The sequence below is a fragment of the Rhodnius prolixus genome, unplaced genomic scaffold (genome assembly GCF_049639745.1).
Source record: "Rhodnius prolixus isolate KJV_2025 unplaced genomic scaffold, Rpr scaffold_5, whole genome shotgun sequence".
NCBI lineage: Eukaryota > Metazoa > Arthropoda > Insecta > Hemiptera > Reduviidae > Rhodnius > Rhodnius prolixus.
In genome coordinates, this window is record NW_027411624.1 from 24,509,114 (window position 1) to 24,529,491 (window position 20,378).

General features: G+C 31.7%; 3 protein-coding genes and 1 pseudogene across 19 annotated transcripts; 1 reads left to right on the top strand and 3 right to left on the bottom strand.

Moving 5' to 3' along the window:
* Positions 1 to 1,635: 1,635 nt before the first annotated feature.
* Positions 1,636 to 7,430, bottom strand: LOC141458726 (uncharacterized). Of its 16 annotated transcripts, none has more exons than XR_012461143.1 (7): positions 6,568 to 7,237; positions 5,984 to 6,127; positions 5,277 to 5,400; positions 3,445 to 3,583; positions 3,126 to 3,267; positions 2,977 to 3,007; positions 1,636 to 2,877 (listed from the first exon to the last, which is right to left on the bottom strand). XR_012461143.1 is itself a non-coding variant. In XM_074137086.1 (6 exons), exons 1-5 carry the CDS (start codon positions 7,267 to 7,269, stop codon positions 3,147 to 3,149), a joined length of 453 nt encoding a protein of 150 aa, XP_073993187.1. In that variant the 5' UTR covers positions 7,270 to 7,430; the 3' UTR covers positions 1,636 to 3,010; positions 3,110 to 3,146. The 16 variants fall into 16 exon arrangements, 8 of the variants coding, with proteins under 8 accessions (XP_073993187.1, XP_073993186.1, XP_073993185.1 ...); XR_012461146.1 differs by having other exon boundaries at positions 1,636 to 2,478; positions 2,931 to 3,007; XR_012461142.1 differs by having other exon boundaries at positions 2,977 to 3,010.
* Positions 7,431 to 7,589: 159 nt separating this feature from the next.
* On the top strand, positions 7,590 to 12,549 carry LOC141458725 (transportin-1 pseudogene; annotated as a pseudogene).
* A 2,494-nt stretch (positions 12,550 to 15,043) lies between these two features.
* GXIVsPLA2 (phospholipase A2 group XII) lies at positions 15,044 to 16,439 on the bottom strand. The gene is made up of 4 exons (XM_074137087.1): positions 15,938 to 16,439; positions 15,777 to 15,844; positions 15,541 to 15,712; positions 15,044 to 15,422 (listed from the first exon to the last, which is right to left on the bottom strand). The coding sequence occupies exons 1-4, from the start codon at positions 16,167 to 16,169 to the stop codon at positions 15,289 to 15,291; spliced, it is 606 nt and encodes a 201-aa protein (XP_073993188.1). The 5' UTR covers positions 16,170 to 16,439; the 3' UTR covers positions 15,044 to 15,288.
* Positions 16,440 to 16,985: 546 nt separating this feature from the next.
* Grx1 (Glutaredoxin 1) lies at positions 16,986 to 20,353 on the bottom strand. Of its 2 annotated transcripts, none has more exons than XM_074137090.1 (4): positions 20,177 to 20,353; positions 19,292 to 19,447; positions 18,200 to 18,304; positions 16,986 to 17,337 (listed from the first exon to the last, which is right to left on the bottom strand). In XM_074137090.1, exons 2-4 carry the CDS (start codon positions 19,424 to 19,426, stop codon positions 17,245 to 17,247), a joined length of 333 nt encoding a protein of 110 aa, XP_073993191.1. In that variant the 5' UTR covers positions 19,427 to 19,447; positions 20,177 to 20,353; the 3' UTR covers positions 16,986 to 17,244. The 2 variants fall into 2 exon arrangements, with proteins under 2 accessions (XP_073993191.1, XP_073993189.1); XM_074137088.1 differs by lacking the exon at positions 20,177 to 20,353 and adding an exon at positions 19,752 to 19,967.
* Positions 20,354 to 20,378: the final 25 nt, after the last annotated feature.

Consider the following 20,378-nt stretch of genomic DNA (forward strand, 5'->3'; position numbering starts at 1 on the left):
AAAAATTGATTCTTCCTAAACTAAAATTTATGAATTCATTTAACTGCTGAAAATTATGCTAATTATTGATTGGTATTAGTTCTAACAATAATATAAAATGGTCTGACTAAGTATGTGTCTGAATAAACATTTGTGTAAGGAAAATATGGAAAATCTGATAAGGGCCGAGATAATATCATCGATATCCGCATGGTACGCATGTTTTTGTATCCCTGTCGGGTTTCAAACTTTTAACTGTCACCTGAGATAGATTAATCAGTTTGGTAAAGAGAAATTCTACTTCACTTATGTTTTCACCTCGCACAAAACTTGCTGGCTAGATCAGTTGTCGTTGTCTTCTATAAATTTCTGACATAACTTGGTAGCAACACTTTACTCAAAAAGAGAGCACTGATATTCTGAAATTTAATATCTTTAAAATATAAAAAATGCAAATATGCTATGACAAGTCAGCTTTTCTTGTCCACGACACCTAATTGGTAGTTGGACGTTAAGCCCCGCCTGAAAAAATAGGCGATTACTTTACTTTTTATGCTAACAATTCAGCTTTTCTTATTATAAATACAAATCAAAATAAAAAGTAAAATAGGCACTTTACAAATCGAGTATTCATAATCAATAAAAAGCCTGTTGGAAAAATGGTCAAGAGGGAAATAACAAATACAGTCTATTACAAAAAAAAAAAAAAAAAAACGGAATTGAGGTGGAAGTGAATAAATGACACATTTAAAAGATTTACATTTTTTTTGCTGTCAATTTCCAAAGAGAAGGTAAGTGGAAAACGCAGAATTTATGGAACATGAACGTACATATATGATCCTTCATACACGAAAGATGTAGTAGATTGGCAGGGCGTTTAAATTTAAGTAAGGAATATAGGTAAGAGTAGACTTAAAATATTTTTTGCTCAAACCGGGACATCGTGTATTAAAAAAAAATAAATGAAAATAAAAAAAACGTTTGGCCTACGACGCTATATGCCGTTTATTAAAAAGGCCGAATAGCGGAGTAGTCAGCTACCAAAAGCTACAATTTTTTAGTAATAATTTTTAGTTCTCTTATATTCGGCCATAAACTGCACCCTTAGAAGTTAAAATCAACCAACTTTTCAAACAGCTTCATCTTCTAATTTAAAAGAGGCTATTCAGATTAAAGAGTAAACTTTTACTCATCAGTACTAGTGACGAGAGTAAGAAAAAAACCTTGGGCTTCAATTTTTTGATCTTGATCTAAAGTTCCACATGCGTCGACTATTCAATTCCTTCAACGTTTACGCTGTAGTTCTTCGCTACCGATATCTATGCTTTTAGTTTTACCTTTTAACGCTGGTAGAAAAACATTCAATGGATAGGTTTAGGTGTTAGGTTTGCATAAACATGGCTTACTTTTAACGCAAGCCCTTTTAATCTACAACTGTTACATTCTTATTAGTTTCCTTTTTTTAACTTCCAAAAAAATAACAATAGTAATAATAATGAAGCTGGGGAATGTGAAATCTAAGAACGAGTAATATTGCTTAATTAGAAATTGTGTTTTTTTACTAAGGAAACCAAAATACTTATCTGCAATATACTCATTATTGCGAATCACACGCAATGATTATAATTTTACCATTAGAAAATAAGTAATGATCACTTTAAACATTTAAAAAAAAGTTGAATTTTATTACAAAAAATTACATCAATAAAAATAAATAAATAAAACATTTGCGTTACAAAAATATTTAAAAAAAAAAAAAGTAAATACAGATCCACATTAAAAATAATTTCTAGTAAATCACAATGAATCACTAATTAGCAAATTAGTTCTCCTTACTTTTCACCGCGCACCAATAAAATTGTGCTAAAACGAAACCTATATGTAAATAGAACAAAGTATTCTATTATTTTTTTTCCGGCCTCCGGACAGTGATCTCTCGTTTGAGACAATACTGTTCATCACCGAAAAGTGAGATGTAAGAAGGTTATAGGAAGAGAAAAATCTAAAGGCCAGTTGTTTGATTCGAATCCGAGATCACCGCGTTGAAATCCAGTATTTCTATTATTAGAACTATTATTACTAAAGGCAGGATCAGATAATTTTGAATCTCAACAAGCTGACCGAACGAGTCATAGAAAAAAAAAAAAAAAAAAACACGGAAATGACCCAGGGACGTAGACCAGAATCTGTTTGTACCTCGGTTGGTCGACCCTTTAAGAAAAGACTGTTGGATGAGGGATGGCAGGTGAAATTCAAAGGAAAGAAGTGTAATATCGTATAGTAACTAACATTAATAAATTATGCCACATGAGATATCACATGTTTAGTTGAGATTTACAAACGAGAATTGTAAAGATAAATAAAGAATAAATAAATAAAGGATGTTGGATGAGGCAGTGCCCAAAAGTGTAGTGTACCGGGTAGGCGTGTAGGCAAAGCCCAATTAAGATGTGCTAAGTGTAGCCAGAAAACTGCTCCACGAAGGAAAATTGAAGGTTGCTGCAATAAAGAGGAAGCAGGTTGAAGAGACCAAGGCTCTCAGTTATGGGCTTACTTATCGACTTAGTGCCGATGATGATTATGATTATTATTATTTCAAGTGATTATTGTAAAATATTTTGTAAACTGTAAATACGGATACATTTAGCAAAAGTTTTGCGATACATGTACGTATGTATGTTGATATAAAAAATATCAACAGTATACAAATCAATTATTTGAATTGGCTTTGATTTTCAAAGAAATTTGCTTTATCTACATTCAAATATTCTTTTATGCATTGTATTTTATTTAGAGCACTAGCTCTAAAGCATTAACATTTAATTCCAGTAATCTATAAATCCATTATCAGTAAATTGGTGGAATTATTTCTATTTTCAAGATTGAATAGCACAATTTCTATAAAAAAAAAAAAAAAAAAATGAAAATGTACGATGTCAATTTCGTAATACCTGTCTTTATACTTGATGCATACTTCAACGAATTATTAAAACTTGCCTCTTACATTAACATAGAAACAATAGGAAACCTGCTAAAAAAAAATCCCATGTATGCAACAAAAAGTAATTTTAAAAAAGAAGAAAGTAAATGAATTTTAAATAAGCAATAAAACTGTTAAAAATTGCAATACCTAGGGGAATATTTACTTTTATGATAAGTAACTTTCCTTAAGTTTTCTTTGAGAAATTAATTTCATTCATGTGTGACTTCTCATGCTCTTGTATTTTGGATCGTGGAAACCACTGTTTACAATAAGAGCAAACTGTCTTTCTTTCTTTCTTCTTTGGCCTAGTTAGACAAATAATATAATAGTTCATTTTCAATAAGCAATAAAATACAAAGGATTTGAAAACATGATAGTTATATAAATAACATTTTTTTTCTTTTTTTTAAAAAAAGAAGATTTATGTACAATACATTAAATTAATTGGATAAATCATATAAATAATGATATAACACAAATACCTTTCTTCATCATCACTGATATTATTGCCAGGATTGAGTTTAATTGGTTTAGTAATAGGAGGACCACTGGCTAGGGTGAGTACAGAAGAGATAACAGGAACTGGAGGGGATGTTTCTTTTTCCATTACACTTCCACCACCTTAAGAAAACAATAAAACCTGTATAAGTTCGCACACTGTACTAACAGCTTATCTTGGCATCATTGGTTTTATCAATATTATTTTATTAAGCTTTAAAGACACCGACCATCTTTATGACAAGTTAGATTCACTGAAAAGGCCTTAAAATTATTTTTAAAGTATAAAATGTACCTCAGCAGGCGTACGTCTATTTAAAATTATAGTTAGTTACTAGCAGATAAGAATAATAAAAAGTGAGCTCTTTCTTACTATTTCGAGAAGGGTAGAAGGTTAGCACTGACTAAAATAAATTAAAGGACGTCAAAAATATATTTAAAAATATTATATAAATATATAAAAACTGCGATATTTTTCAAGAAAGAGATCAAAGGGAAAGCTGGAAGATTCTAAAGTTTCACATATGTGCTAATGAACGTAGAGGCAGATAAAGTAGAAGACATGAAGGTACAATCTTCCCCTACTTAGAGATTTCGCTTAATTTACAAACGCAACAATTTCTGGGCACGAAATCTTTTCTTCACCAACGAAAACAGGGAATCTAGCTCTAGCGAAAGCCTAATAACCCTCCACAGAGTGGCGTACACTATTATTAGACTTACCACAAACAATTAAAAAATAATGATAGGGTAAGACCGTAATTAAATAGTGATATGTTCTAGGCCGCGTGTCCATTGAATAACTGGATGGCTGATGGATCTGAAACCTGCTTAGATTAATCCAGAGCTAACTTAGACAAGACCTAAAGCTCCCTAGCCAACGCATGTCTGATCTTCACATCTTCTGGTACTCCTTTAAAACCAACTGATCCACATCCGTCGGTAGGAATAATGGGTTGAGGAATCTTAGTAAACGACGAGGACCTCTCCCGCGAAGCCTCATCAGCATACTCGTTCCCTAGAAACCCGGAGTGCCCAGGAAACCGAGACACTATTCATTGCTTCAAGAGTAGCATGGCAAGAAACAATCGGAAAGTTGGTTTTTACTAAGAGACCTCATTGCTTACATCATTGAACTATCCTTGAAAACTAAAATGGTTGCTGCTACTCTTGAAGGAATCTAAACCCCCATCTGCGAAAATCCAGGTCTGCTGAAAAAAAGTACTTCGGCAAGGAGAAAGCAAAGTATAATATTCATCACATCGTCCTGGGCTAGTTCGATATGGCTAAAAACCCAGCCTTTCCGAACGAAGTCTTAAAGAAACCTAAATCAGAGCTAACTTAGACGAGACCAAAAGCTCCTTAGCCAACGCATGTTCCGACTATCCGTGTCTACATCTTCTGGTACTCTTTTTCACTGATCCATCTCTGTCAGTAGAATACAGGCATAACGGGTTACTCCTCCTTTTTAAAAAAGTGTACAGCTGCTGAATCGTGCGTTCTCTAAATAAAATCTGATGATGTCTTTACTTAACATATTTGCCGGTGATAGTTTCAAAAATTGATACTGAAAAAATGTAATACTGGCGATAGAACAGGTTCAGGATGGACATTTTATAACAAGGTAAGACTTTGAAGAAACCGGTTGTGTTCAATCCAATCACTTTCCGTAATTGTGTACTTTCTACCAAAATTACATGTATTCATTGCTCTATAAAATGGGTATCCCATTTGTTCCAAGTCTGGTTCAAATATGGTTCAAAATTGAAGATACTGAGCTCATCTGTAGTAATATTAGTATTTTCAAAATAATTACCAGCACTTATTCTGTTAAATTGGGCCACATTATCTATAGTTAAAGGCAGCACTACGACTGGACCTGTGGATTCAGCAGCAGACGGGGATAAGGGCTTCGTTACACTGCTGGTTACCTCTTCATGCTGTAACAGAAAAAAACGTAAGAATAAAAAAATCAATAATTAAAAGTAAACCAAAAAAATGAATTTGGTTTTGCAAGTTCAAGGTGTTCCCACGTAGGCACATTAGTTAATTTAACAATGTTGCATGAAACGACTTCATCCTAATAACTGCATGTCAGCAGTAGAGAGATGAATAACTGTAAAGTACTTCATTTCAAATAGAAATTTCATTTTAAGGCAGAAAATCTATAAATTACAATCCTTAAGCAAATTAAATAACTTCAAAACATAATAGTATTTATAAACGAATCAAATGTAATAGAAGTAGTAAGGGAAAGGATAGTTCGGCGATTAGAGCACTAGGTTCCTACTCGGTGATCGCAGGTGCGAATTAAGATATCTTCATTTGGATTTTCTAAGAGCCTCTTACAGATTACTGGCCGGTGATGGGCACTGTTTTTGTGATGAAATAACACTGCCCGGAGTCCGGCAGTGAACTGAAAAATACTCGCAAGAGCCAAAGACCTGATTTTGAAGCGAGTTATAGTAATAATCAATAGTAATTCCTAAAAAAATGTAGAACTTAAAATAAAATCGCACTTACGCCATTTCCTTTTAAAAGCCTGTTGGTTTCTTCTTCTAATTTTGACTGTACTAAAACACAAGTGGTTATAAGTTCATATGCCGTATTTAACTTCACTATACATGAAGGGCATACACCTTTGGTTAAATTATCACTCTTATGAACCTAAATCAAAACACTACAATGAAAGTAATGAAAAGAAACTTTTTGTATACATATATACAAGGATTTTGAAAACAAAAGCAGAAGGAAAAACCTTTCATGTCTCTGGCCATTATTGACTAATAAACTAGTAAAAAACCACTAAGCAAACTCAGCATCCAAAACCTAATGGCCCTACAAATTCACTAAAATTTCGATATTAACTTTATAAATTTGTGGTTAAATTTAACAAATAATAACAGATTAGCAAAAAGTACTAAGCTTTTCCAAAACTTATCTTTTGTAATTACTTATTTTATTTATGTTTCAAGTACTATCAGTTGCAATATTTTGTAGTCACTTCTATAATACTAAAACAGTGTTGAGTTAATTGAAACCCTTCTAGAAAAAAAAAACAACTCTTCGTGATCACTTATTCGAGACGATTATGTTTACTAATTTACCTGAATGGGTAGGCAGGAGTTGATTTTCAACGATAAAAGTTGTCTCATCCCATTAGCACTAAAAATATCTGTGCACAGTTCATACTTCGCGCAAAGCCTGCAGTAACATTTTTGAGGAAGATGATCAACATCAGTCATTATTAAGTTCTAACAAAATACGGGTTACAAAAAAAAAAAAAAGAAGTTATCAAATTAAGGACATAGTACGCGGTACAATTATATAGAAGCGTTGGCCGATTTTAGAATTATTTTGTTATTTTGAAGGAACAAACTTCCTTCCAACCCCTTCCAGTTCATCATTATTCATTTGCAGTACCCATCATTAGAGAATGTATCCACCTCTGTTCTTTAGGGCATAGGTAACCAACTAACCACAGAAAGGTTATACATATATGCTTCTACAATATTCCTACATAATAAATCAATATATGCTGATAAATTTTAATGTAGTTCTTATGGAATTGCTAATTAAAGATTCAATTATCTAATCGTATAATTTTAAGTAGTTCAAAACTATTTTGATTCTTGCCCACATTCTAAAAATAACTTGATTAAATACCCACAATGAATATTTTCTGAAAAAGTTAATGATTAAAGTTCAAAAGAAGAATGGATAAAAGTTTTGTATTTTCTTATAAACTTAGGCTGAGAATTATGAACAGAAATAGATATTCATACCAATGAATTTCCATAATTTGGCATGATTTAGCAATTATTCGCTACTCAGATATCTATCTTTTACTTAAAGCCTAATTTAGTTCATATGAATTATCTTTCTTTCTCCAGTTTTAAAACAAAATAACATTCAAGTTCACTTATTCACAATGCAATTGTAAAACGAAATTTGAAAAACCAGTCATCTTTCATTAAATAAATATTTAAACATACTTATTAATTTTAGAAGTACATATATCGATCAAATTTACACTATCGACCAAGTAGTATTTAATAATTCGGAAAAAAAATCGTGGCAATAATTTACACTAAGTGTATTATTCTTGTTCATAACAATTTTTGTCGTACATTTACATTTAGAAATTTTTTATGTATTTCTCTTTGTTTTACTTAGTGGCTTTTAACTTAGATTACACATTCTCAAATAGATAACCTTCATCTACGGAAGGTAACCGGCGCCCATGGATGAGGACTTCAATTATTGGTGAGAGCATACTATATTTTAATTATTGTTTCAAAATTTATTTGTGACTTTGTTTTAAAAGTTCTTTTTTTTTTTTACATGTAGAACACAATTTAAAACTCTTTTGGAGACACGTGAAAGTAAGAAATAATAATATTCTACTATTTTTTACGTCTTGAATTATCAAATGATAATTTTTTGCATGAATACAATTCTCTTTATACAATAGATTTCGATAAACTGAGCATATTTTCTAATTTTCATTCTCTTTAAGGAAGCAATGCTTAACTTTTCACATTATTAATTAATCGTTTTTTTTTTAAATTGATATCAAAAATCTGTGAGTAATTCACAAGGTCATTTATGAATACATCTTGTAAAAGACATTAGGAAACATGAATGTTATCAAAATTATATTGCACAAATTTTTACTTTCTATTGACTTTTCCGGTAATAATTAAAAAAAATAACAGTATGTACCCGTTGGAACAATATTAAAACGGCATTCTACAATTTTAGAGTTGTCAAAAAAGGAGTTTATATTTTAGAGTTTTGGTGTATCACTTGGAACAATATTGAAAATTTGAGGTAAAATTCTAAACAAAAATTAATTTTTTTTAAACGTTTTTTAAAGAAGTTGATAACATATGACCGATTGCAGAATATACCGTCCTATGTGCGTTACTGGTTGGAGCATTTGATAAGGACTTAATTTAGTTTGGCAATGCAATGTTAAGAAACTTGTTTTATTTTAGTCAATTTTGCGTGCATTGAAATCTATCTTTTTTAAAAGATTATTTTGCATAATTTTATCAGTTTTACCAAATTTTAACTAGCTATAATCAAGTAATTGTTTTTATAGAGTTTTGGGAAGAATATTGTTGACGTGAGGTCTTTAATGATATGTACTCGGAAGAAAATTAAGGAACAAAATTTATTTTGAAAACTTTTAATTAATATGGGTTATTATTAAAAAGAAAAAATGTGTTTAAGTCAATTTTTAATTTGATGGTTAAAATTTTGTTTCTGTTAAAAAAATATAAACGTATCAAATGTCTTTATTCACCGAGGGTCCGTACTTTATTTTTTGAATTTATCCTTAACAGTTGTTTAACAGTTGAATAAAACTCAAATGTTCTATTTTGTGTTTTGTTTTTAGGGGTATTAGTTATCACCTATCATCAGAACTTTTGGCGAAGTGGTTGCTGATTGCTGTTAGAAAGTGATTGCTAGTAAAAACGAAAATGGAGTGGCAACCCCAACAAGAAGGTCTCCAGCAAATTTTACAACTTTTGAGGGAATCTCAGTCTACAGATACCAATACACAAAGGGCTGTACAACAGAAGTTAGAAGAATTAAATAATTACCCAGACTTTAATAATTATCTAATATTTGTTCTTACTAAAGTGACAACTGAAGACGAACCAACACGATCCTTAAGTGGCCTTATACTAAAAAACAATATAAAAGCCCATTTTGAGAACATAAGGCGGGATGTTATGGAATTTATCAAATCGTCCTGCTTAGCAGCTGTGGGCGACCCTTCGCCTTTAATAAGGGCAACAGTTGGCATTCTTATTACAACTATTACTTCCAAAGGTGAGCTCACCAACTGGCCAGAATTATTGCCTGCTCTTTGCACAATGTTAGATTCACAAGATTATAACGTTTGTGAAGGTGCGTTTGGAGCTTTGCAAAAAATTTGTGAAGATTCTGCAGAGCTGTTAGATTCAGAAGCCCTTAGCGGGGCTCTCAACATTTTAATCCCTAGATTTATACAATTCTTTGGACATTCCAGTAGTAAGATACGTTCACATGCTATAGGATGTGTGAATCAGTTCATCATCAACAGAACAAATTCTTTAATGATGTACATAGATCAGTTTATCGAGGGATTATTTAGTTTAGCAACAGACAATGAACCAGAAGTTCGTAAAAATGTTTGCCGAGCACTTGTAATGTTGCTGGATGTGCATATGGACAGGTTAATTCCCCACTTGCACGACATTATAGAATATATGTTAACTAGAACTCAAGATAGTGATGAAGCAGTTGCATTGGAAGCCTGTGAATTTTGGCTTTCGTTAGCAGATCAGCAAATTTGCAAAGAAGCACTGACTCCTCATCTGTCCATTCTGGTTCCTATTCTTGTTAAAGGGATGAAATATTCGGATATCGATATAATTCTTCTTAAGGGCGATGTCGAAGAAGATGAATCTGTTCCAGATCGAGATCAAGATATTAGACCTAGGTTTCCAAGGTTGAGATTGCACACCGTAAAACATGCGGGTGAGAATGAATCAAACACTGGTAGTGAAAACGATGAAGATCAAGATGGGGGAGGAGACGATGATGATGATACATCTTTGTCAGATTGGAATCTAAGAAAGTGCAGTGCTGCAGCTCTGGACGTAATGGCCAATGTCTTTAGGGACGATCTTTTACCAGTACTCGTTCCAATCCTAAAAGATAGGCTTTTCCATTCCGATTGGGACGCAAAAGAATCAGGTATTTTGGCTTTGGGTGCAATTGCTGAAGGATGTATTCAAGGTATGATACCACATCTAAGAGAGCTCATTCCTTGTCTTATAGGTTCCCTTTCTGACAAAAAAGCACTAGTACGGGCAATTACATGTTGGACACTCTCTAGATATGCCCACTGGGTGGTTAGCCAGCCCCATGAACTTTACTTAAAACCATTGATGACAGAATTGTTAAAAAGAGTTTTAGATCCAAATAAGCGAGTTCAAGAAGCAGCGTGTTCAGCGTTTGCTACCTTAGAAGAAGAAGCATGCACAGAACTGGTTCCTTACCTTGGATACATATTAGAAACACTTGTATTTGCCTTCAGTAAATATCAGCATAAGAATTTACTGATTCTCTATGACGCAATCGGAACATTAGCTGATTCAGTTGGTCATCATTTAAATAAACCTGACTACATCAATATGTTGATGCCACCTCTTATTCACAAATGGAATATTCTTAAAGATGACGATAAGGATCTTTTTCCACTTCTTGAATGTTTATCAAGTGTAGCAACCGCTCTGCAAAGTGGTTTTCTACCTTATTGCGAACCAGTATATAAGCGATGTATATTGCTAATTGAACGAACGTTATATCAACATATTGCCAACACGCAAAATCCAGAACAATTTGACGCACCTGACAAGGATTTTATGATCGTAGCCTTAGATTTACTATCTGGCCTTGCAGAAGGTTTAAATGGCCAAATTGATAAATTAGTACAGAACTCAAGTATGATGCAACTACTATATCAATGTATGCAAGATCCTATGCCAGAAGTTAGACAGAGTTCATTTGCCTTGCTTGGTGATCTTACAAAAGCTTGTTTCCAGTATGTACATCCTTGTATATCTGATTTTATCCCAATACTGGGACAAAATTTAAATCCAGAATTAATATCAGTGTGCAATAATGCTACATGGGCTATTGGAGAAATTTCAATAAAATTAGAATCTAACGAGTTAAGATCATACGTCCCGTTAGTGCTCAGTCATCTCATATTTATTATTAACCGGCCAAATACACCGAAAACATTATTGGAAAATACAGCAATTACAATTGGCCGGCTTGGCTACATTTGTCCGCATGAAGTTGCTCCCCAGTTACAACAGTTTGTCCGACAGTGGTGTATTTCATTAAGAAATATTCGTGATAATGAGGAAAAGGATTCAGCTTTTCGTGGTATGTGCCAAATGATTACCGTGAATCCTGGAGGAATTGTCCAAGATTTCATATATTTTTGTGATGCAGTCGCTTCCTGGGTGAATCCAAAGCAAGATTTAAAAGAGATATTTACAAAAATTTTACATGGATTCAAGAATCAGGTAGGTGAAGAAAATTGGAAACGTTTTATTGATCAATTTCCAACCCAACTTCAAGATAGACTAACTACAATGTACAGCGTTTGAATGAACTACAAATAAGCGCTGACTACAGGATGAAACTGAGCCAGCGCATTTTTAGGGGTTTCAAATTTAGAAAATTATTCCTTCGGAGGGGGAAAAATGAAGTCTTTTTTTTGTTGAAAAAGGAAGAAATCTTCAGATTAAAAAAAAATAAAATCGAGAGGTGGCCCGGATAATGGAAAAAATAATATTGCTAACGATATTTTTGTTTTTGTTTTCTAAGTAAAACCCGTTAAATTACAAAAAAAAATAAAATAAAATAATAATCATAATAACGACATCCTTAGAAAGTTAATCCGTGAATTTTGCAGTTCGGTGTTGGGGTTATAAAAAAAATGTATAGATCTGTGTTTGTAAAAAGTTGGCATGTAAAAAATATTTTTTTTTTTACAGCAATATATCTTTGAAATGGCTTATCATTTGTCTAATATATTATTTTTATTGCATGTTAGGACCGTATTTCGGTACATTGAAACTACTTACCTGTAATAATAATAAAAATTCAGTTGCCACATTCTTAAAAAAAAGAAGAAAAGTTCCTTTAAGTGTTCGTTCAATTAGTCACTTGAAGAGAAGAAAGATTTTCAAATTTCTAATTTTTTTTTTTACTTTTTTTAAAATGAAAAACGAATTCCATGCAATCGTTAGACTGAAATACGAATGTGTAGTATTTAACATCTTGTAAAAAAATTATGTTAAAAAAAATGATTATTTTATAAATGTGGAAATTTTACGTGTTAAACTTGAAAATACCATTGTAATAAATGTGTGATATTTTTTTTATTTTTTATTTTTATTGTAATTGCGTTAAACAGTGCAAAAGCGCTGAGAGTTTTCCAGTTATTAGTAAACCACAAAAATGTGATTTGTGAATGTTATTATTTCTTGTAAACAAAATTTCATTTACATTTTTTTCTGAGTATTCTATTTTAAAAAAAACCTTTAATCTTCCCTAATTTATGATGTTCAGGGGAAAAAAAATCAAAGTTTCAGTTGCGAATGGGGTCAGGAGTACTTTTTTGTGCCCTTTTATATTCGTTGCAAATTTGAGGGTAACTTGCAATTTCGTACAGCCCTACATTAATGTCAATACAAAGGCGCCACGATAGCCGTGCGCCTATGATGCCGTGATGCGGGCCTTACCCGCAAAGCTTTTGTTTACTGGGTTCGATACCCAGTCTATGCCTTTAGATTTAATTAGTACTTAACATAGGAAATATAATATGCCAGTCGCTTCCGCTCAATGACTTTATTAGATAGTCAAACTTGAATGAATGCCTCCTGAAAAACAAATTTATACGTACATTTATTTAATGATCCAGAATATACATATATTTTCTTATTACCAACATTTTTCGCATAGTTCATGCTTCTTCCATACCAACATGAACATATACATTGGCAAACATTTGTCCAATTCAGAAACAAAAACGTGCAATGAAAAATTTGTGTGCCCTAAACAATTGTAAAGAAGTTTGTTCTATTTTAAAAACCATTTCCGAATCAAATTCATATCATAAGCTAATTTACATTATTAGTGGAATTCATAGTCCACTTCTTTCAGAGAACTTAAGCTTTTTGGGTAATGACATTGTTGGTTCTCCAAGGGGGTTTTAAAAAAAATCAATTTATTTCATTTCACTGCTTATTTTTTCAATTTTTGTACGAGTTAGTTTTTATATTATTTATATAGCATGATGAGAAAAAAATGTGTAAAAACACTTTCATCGTCAAGAAGCGTATGCAAATCTGGATAATGAATTAAGAAGTTACCTAAAATGTAAACTACAAAAAAAAAAAATGCTGAACTAAGTTTATAAGAAAACGGCTGGGAAATTCATTTTGTCATATTTATATAATAATACGTCAGCATCTATTTTTACTGAAATAAATTTGAGAAATGGTAGCTTCTTTAAAAATAATAATATACCTAGCTCCCATCGAAGTGAATTATATAATTAAAATGATTGCAAGATCCTTATGTGCAGCAATAGTTTGGAATTTTAAAGATTTGAGATTAAGAAGATATTTCTTCTGTACTTAACACTTACATAACTCTCTCTTACACCAGTTTCCGTCAATAAATTTCCAAGAAACGATTAGAAAAACTAGTTGACTTCAACATAATTTATTGTTCACTAAAGAACAATTTTAATGTACACTTGCCCACTTTGAAGCAACTATTTTTTATACACAGTCGCTAAAATAAAGCCCAATTTTGACTTCTGATCATCACAAGATAATTTGTAAATACCGCTATTTCGTATCCAGTAAATATGACCAACTAAAATGATGTGCCTCTCGCTTAGATTAAATTAGTATCAAGTAAAAAAATGTACTCTATCAGTTCAGTTATTTTAACCCAATATTTCTCAATACTTACAATCTGCATTTTTTGTTTTTCATCACGGCCATATTTACGTCTTACCAAACTTTTAGTTTAGGCGATTAGAAAAAAACTTTTTTTTTCTTTTTTTTTTGGCATTGGCTTTTCACCATACAGCCAACACATGTTTAATTTGTAAATAAACAGCAAATAAAATAAGTGTATTTTTTAATTTTGATATAAAAGGATCAAATGGCTGATTGGACAAATGTTCAAAGCTTAAAGTTTATTTGTATGTTTTAAGGAACTCCGCATCAGAGGTCAATGGCGTCGGAGTTTTGTTAGTGGCCGTGTTTCTTTTAGTGTTCTCTCGATACAGACAACACTTTCCTTACCAGACAGACGTAAGATGTAAGAGGTTCCTAGGGAAGAAAAAATTTAAGGGCATTGACTCGAGCTCTAATATCAGCGCAGGAATGAGAGTTCACTACAAATTCAGCTAATCCCTTCCCTTTTAAATTAAATTTAGTTAATTGTGATTTTTCTAATATGTGTGCTTTCTTTTAATAGTTTTGCTATAATTTCAATATTTACAATAGAAACTTTCAATATTTCCAGTTGGCAGGCAATGTGATTACTGATGGTAGGTAATATATTGAATGAAATCAAAAATGTTAACTGATAACTGAACCGAAAGGGTGATTGACAGTTTATCCAACATGAACATAGTCCCCTGCTATTGTATGGAAACCAAGTAGGTACTGGTAGATCATAGTTTATACCATGACCTGGATGTTCCTGCTCATTTACTCCTGCCCAACGGTCCAATAAAGGCCCAAAACACAAAAGCACCAATTCAAATAAATTAAATCTTTAATAGTAACTTTAATGGCTGTGAGTTTGTGTTCACATTTGGTACTTCTCGAGTATGAAATTTAAAAACTTCGGCTTATAAAAATCTGATCATGATTTGTATTTTGGAAATTAAATCCGAGGAAAGGGTTTTGGTGAGTATTTAAAGAGAATGCAAACATCATAGAATTATTCATACCTAATTTAAGGATGACAAGTTTTAAAAAATATGGATAATTATAGTTTTTATTCATGCCATTGTTAATGCACACTGATATATTTGATGAAATAATAATCTATTCTAATTGACTATTTTTTTGTTTAGGAACTTATTCATTTCCTCCATTCAATTTGAAAAATATATCATATCCGAACAAAAATTAAATTTTCATTGGACCTCTGAAATTGTTACAAGACTAGGTCGTTTAGGAAACCGTACATACAGACACAGCCTGCCACAATCATTATTTGTTTTAGAGTTCATCAGCCGCATATTTTCTTCTCTTTAGAGGTTGACAATAGCAGGCTTCTTCTTGGGAACTTTGATAAAAAGAACAACCTAGCGTTGTTGTTGCTGTAAATAACATTTTAGCCGCAGCTTTACAACCTAAAATAATGAAGTATATGTATTTTTAAAACATGTTTATCTAAAAAATAATAAAAATTTGATTTGAACTCTTCCTCTAAAAGCTGTTTACTATGATAATTATAAAATTGATATTAACCTTTATTAGCCAAATCATTAGTATTGATTTTGATGTTATCACAAATTGCATAAAGACATCTTCTAAAATCAAGATCGCATTTATCTTTGTCGTTATTACAGGTACTGTAGCAAATGTCATGCTCATTACAGCACTTTGTCATATCTGGCGAGGGAAGATATTCGGATTGTACCTAAAAATTTAATCCGAAATCTTGGTATAAATTTAAATTTTACTCAAATTGTCTTCAAACATACCTTTAATCCTTCTGGTCCACAACCATTACCAACTGGTTTGTGATATCTGTTTTTTACAGCTTTACCACCTAAAGAGATATTTTTACAATTTACTTGGTATGAAAACAAGTAGCCAACGAAGCTAACTTTTCTGATGAGACAAATTGAAAACAAAAACTAACCATTTGGACATTTCCATCTACAAACTTCATCGAGTGATGAATCCAATGTATCATGAACATCCTTAATTTTTTTCACAACATCACTAAATTTGCCCATAAAATCACCAAATATTCCTTCAGCGGCAATAACGGCATCTCTTAAATTCGTGATAATATTCGATCCATAACCACTCCAAATGTAACCAATAAATGTTAATGTATAGACTATAACTTTTGCCTTTGGTATTTCCATCCTCTTTAACTTGCTATTAGGTCAAACAACTTTTTGATATTATCTAAACACTATGCGCGAATCATACCTATACACGTCCATCAGATTTAGAAGGTAAAACCTCTCTGCTAGTCAGGTTATGTTGTTACTTACAGTTACTCTTTTTTGCAACCAACTCCTCCAGTTACTAGAGCAAGGATCCAGAAGTTATAAATATGAATGGCACGGCTGTGAAAGCTATTTCACTAGGGCCAACGTTGTTCTTCTTTGTTGTTCATTCTTTTTGGTGACTGATTCATAGTTATCGCAAAGCGAAGTGGGGCAAATATTTGTTGAACGACTCATTTTTATATTTTTTACACCCCAAAAATGACTTCACTGACAGTAATTTACTTTTTCTCATTGGCATGAGGAAGTGTGATCAATCCAATTTCCTATTTTGACCAGTCTCCATAGGAACACGTATTGAAGCTCACAAAGTTCGAAAAGATTTAGAAATAATTTTATGGGGTTCTCTGTTTTGACGTACTCCAATTCCAATAAAAAGTTCTATTGCAATTTTTTTTTTTTTCTGGCATGAAAATATATTTACAGAAGTTGGGACATCACATTTCCTCAAAAACACTATTGTCATAGAGAGCCTTATCACCAAATGATGTTATCCATATGAAGTTTAGTGAAAGAACTTTTGTAAAAGAAATTCGTGTGATTACGCACACTTAGTTTTTAACAAACAGGTTACCTTTCTTCTTAAACGATATTTGTAAGTTGAATAAAGTACTTAAAACCTATTTGTGATTCAAATGAATTTAGTTTTACACAATTGAATTACTCCTATTCTGGCTCTGCTCAGTTTAATTTCAACTTACACATTTGTACAAAAAATAAATAAATAAATGAAAGTTGATCAAAGAATTAACTTACTGCAATATAATATATTTTTGCTTAAATAATAAAAAATATTGCACTAAATATTTAAAAAAAGGAAATGGATTTTTTATTTGAGAGTATGAAAACGTACAAAATAAAAGCATGAATAGGCCAAATTTGTATTCATGTTATTTTTTGCTTTTTTTTTGTTTTCCTAAGAAGACGGTTACAACATCTTCTCTAACTGACCGTTTTCGTACAGAGATTTCACGTCTGTGCCTCCTCCAACGCATTCTCCATTCACAAATACACGAGGTACCTGCAAATAAAATTAAAAGAGGTAAAACTACTCGTTTTTCTTTTATTACAATTCTAAAAAAAAAAAAAAAAGGTAGAAGGAAATATTACATTCGTGACGAAATTTTGAAGTTTTTACCAGAAATACAAGTTTTAAGGGCTCTTGAAAAAAAAGAAATTTATCGCGTGGTGTGTATGTGTTAGACAGAAACTAAAATGCAAACTCAAAATTGTTGCTCTATTTATATAATTCTATTGGTTCAGTTAAAAATCTTTCGGCCACCTGGTAATGAAATTTACTTGAAGTTAGCATTGTTTTTCGCGACTTTCATGAAAATGGAGCCACCTGATTGTTTTAACTAATCTTTTCGTTAAGAGCAACGTTAAAATTCCTTCTGTAGATCCGTTTCAGAACAAATAACTGTTCCTCCAAAATACAAAATTCATAAAAAGTAATATTGGAATTTGAAGTCTTTAGGCTAATCTGTTAAGCGTAAGTGCAGCTAGTGAATTTTTGGCATTGTGAATGTTTGTTATGAATTGCCATTCATATTACACTGATCAGCGTTGAAGAGGTGTGCCGAACACCCTCAAGCCAGGGTGTTATTCAAAAATTATTTTATTTAGAATTTAGAATAGCAGTTTCTAAGAATAAAGTTTTTCGATAAATAAGTGAATAATGAAGCAAATATGATGACTAATTTGCAAATGCTTGAAAGTAAGTTGTTCTCTATCACTCTTAATACAAGAAATGAACGAATGAAGTATTTTGTGTACCCAGGGGATCCGAGAAAATCTCTATTACCAAATTACTTCAAAAGTAAAAATAAAACCTAAATTCCTTAATATTCTCTGAAAATCAGTTTACAAATTAAAATGCCTACCGTTCTGGCTCCTGTAATCTCATTGAGTACACTTTGGATTTGATCACCATCATCTCTTCCATCCAATTCAATAGACGTGTAGGACTTTTTTAATTTATCAAATACCTGAAAAAATTATAAAATACCACATAAATGAAGGCCTCTTTTTAGAAATTAATAGTCATCATGTTACTTTTAACATTGTATATCAAATGTATGAAACTGTTTGTTTTACTTAAAATCATAAATGTTAAATGGGATATCCGCATTGCTATACAATATCACTAGTCTTGTCCATTAAACAGAGCACTTTTCTTAAATTCAGACTAGTTTAAATTTTTTTTATCTTCAGTGGTTCATCAGCTTTGTGCAGTGTACAGTAAGTGAATCAAACTTATACAATACGCTGATGAATAAATTTCCGAAGCTAGATTAAACTTCTGGACCAAACATAATGCTTTGACGGGTAGAATTTAGATTAACATCCAATAAAGAAAGTGGCTTCAGTGATCTGGTAGTAGGATCCGCAATGCGAGACATCCCAGACTATTTGCGTCACAGCTTACTTCTTTTTCTTGGCGTCAACATTTTTCTTGATAGGGGAAGACAGGAAGTCATTTCAGTTCACAAGTTGGGTTTATTCAGGTCTAATAACCAAAACATTACGAATACTTAAGCCTCACATACAGCGCTTGCAGGAATGAATGGTTCGCGGAACCACTTACTCTTAGTTTTTCACTGAACCATACCATTCTTTGCAGCTATTATTTACCAGTTATTATTATGAATTGTTTTATAGAAGTATTCAGTCAATGAAGGGCGCATCTCATTTAGGTATAGATGAATTCACATTTAAATTGAAGTCAACAAAGTATTTGTACACCAGATTTTTTTACATTTCGTATGGTCAGAGCAAAAAAAAATTTTACGAACAAGTGAGAAATGGTGTTATAAATGTGATAATGAGATTCTTGCAGTTTCCAAATGTAATGATAGAAAGATATATTAGGAAAAGGAAGCAAGCTGTGACGAATGAAGTCTCAGTACTTGATAGCTTTACTAGAAAATTAAGTTAATTGAAATTTCATGAATATAACAATAAAAATATATTACATCTTTAGCCATTTTGCAATATGGGCAATAGGACTTCGAGAATATCACTATTTTATCCTGAGTAATAGCGTCCTTCACAAACTGCGCTGTAGGACCAGACATGTCTGTTGGAAGGCTACTAGAACCTAAACCCATTGAATATCTGCTATAAAAAAGCTGAAATAGTAAATGACATACTAGAATGAGAAGACATTGAGAAAGCTAGTAAACATTATGAGAGGATTAAGAAGATCAGGAATAAAAACAGAAAATTAAATACAATTTTTGATTAAACTTAAAATACCAATAGTATTCCGAACAGTATGTGCAACTATTGATCCTGTACTTCCCATTTACTTAAAAAAATGTGTTTTTATCCAGTAACTTGTTTTGTTAGTTAACTTTTTTTGGACAAAATAATCTGCTGGAACGCCGTGCAAAATAAAACAAAATATATTTCCTATTTTAAAAAAATAATTACCTCGCTAAGGAAATCATATTTTTTCGTAAATATCTTTCTTAAAAAAAACATTTAAGCAAATAAATTGTGGCTATCGATTTTATCCCCTATTCCTTTTTTTAAAAAAATATTTTGAATTAAAACATCACAAAAATTTAGTTTACATTTACATGAAGTTGACTTAAAACTTGAAAAAAGAAAAATTGGCTAGCAACGTTTAACTCATATTTTGATGTGCGAAAAGTAAGTATTCTAATAAAATCAGATGTTACTTTTTTAATAAACAGCAAATTAATGTATTGCGACATTCAAAAGCAAAAAAAAAAAATACAAGTCGTTCAATATAAGGAAAACACCTAGTTGGGAAAGTAAAAGGGAGAAAAATATGTAAGCATAAATATAAGTGATTAGGTAATTAAAGATTCCATACGAAATAAAGTACTTACCTTTGCTTCATATGCTTGCCACTAAATGTGATTTTCCAAGTTTATTCGTTACTTTAATGTTCTCCTATCCTTGTAACCTAAAAACAATATTTTCATATATCTCTAGTAATTGAAGGCTCCATTTCATTACCATTACTAACGAAACTGTTGAGCCATTAGATAATTGATATTTTGATGTACCCAACTTTTACGTCATGAACAT

Excerpts from the sequence above, each read along its gene's own strand:
- LOC141458726 (XM_074137081.1), bottom strand. The coding sequence starts at position 6,705 with ATGACTGATGTTGATCATCTTCCTCAAAAATGTTACTGCAGGCTTTGC. Across the intron at positions 5,401-5,983 it reads GGCTTTTAAAAGGAAATGGC|CATGAAGAGGTAACCAGCAG; the intron begins GTAAGTGCGATT and ends TTTCTGTTACAG. Across the intron at positions 3,584-5,276 it reads ATTTAACAGAATAAGTGCTG|GTGGTGGAAGTGTAATGGAA; the intron begins GTAATTATTTTG and ends TGTTTTCTTAAG.
- GXIVsPLA2 (XM_074137087.1), bottom strand. The coding sequence starts at position 16,169 with ATGGAAATACCAAAGGCAAAAGTTATAGTCTATACATTAACATTTATT. Across the intron at positions 15,845-15,937 it reads TAGATGGAAATGTCCAAATG|GTGGTAAAGCTGTAAAAAAC; the intron begins GTTAGTTTTTGT and ends ATATCTCTTTAG. Across the intron at positions 15,713-15,776 it reads GTGGACCAGAAGGATTAAAG|GTACAATCCGAATATCTTCC; the intron begins GTATGTTTGAAG and ends TTAAATTTTTAG.
- Grx1 (XM_074137088.1), bottom strand. The coding sequence starts at position 19,802 with ATGTTTTTTTTAAGAAAGATATTTACGAAAAAATATGATTTCCTTAGC. Across the intron at positions 18,305-19,291 it reads ATTGCAAAATGGCTAAAGAT|GTATTTGATAAATTAAAAAA; the intron begins GTAATATATTTT and ends TAATTTTTTCAG. Across the intron at positions 17,338-18,199 it reads AGATTACAGGAGCCAGAACG|GTACCTCGTGTATTTGTGAA; the intron begins GTAGGCATTTTA and ends TTTTATTTGCAG.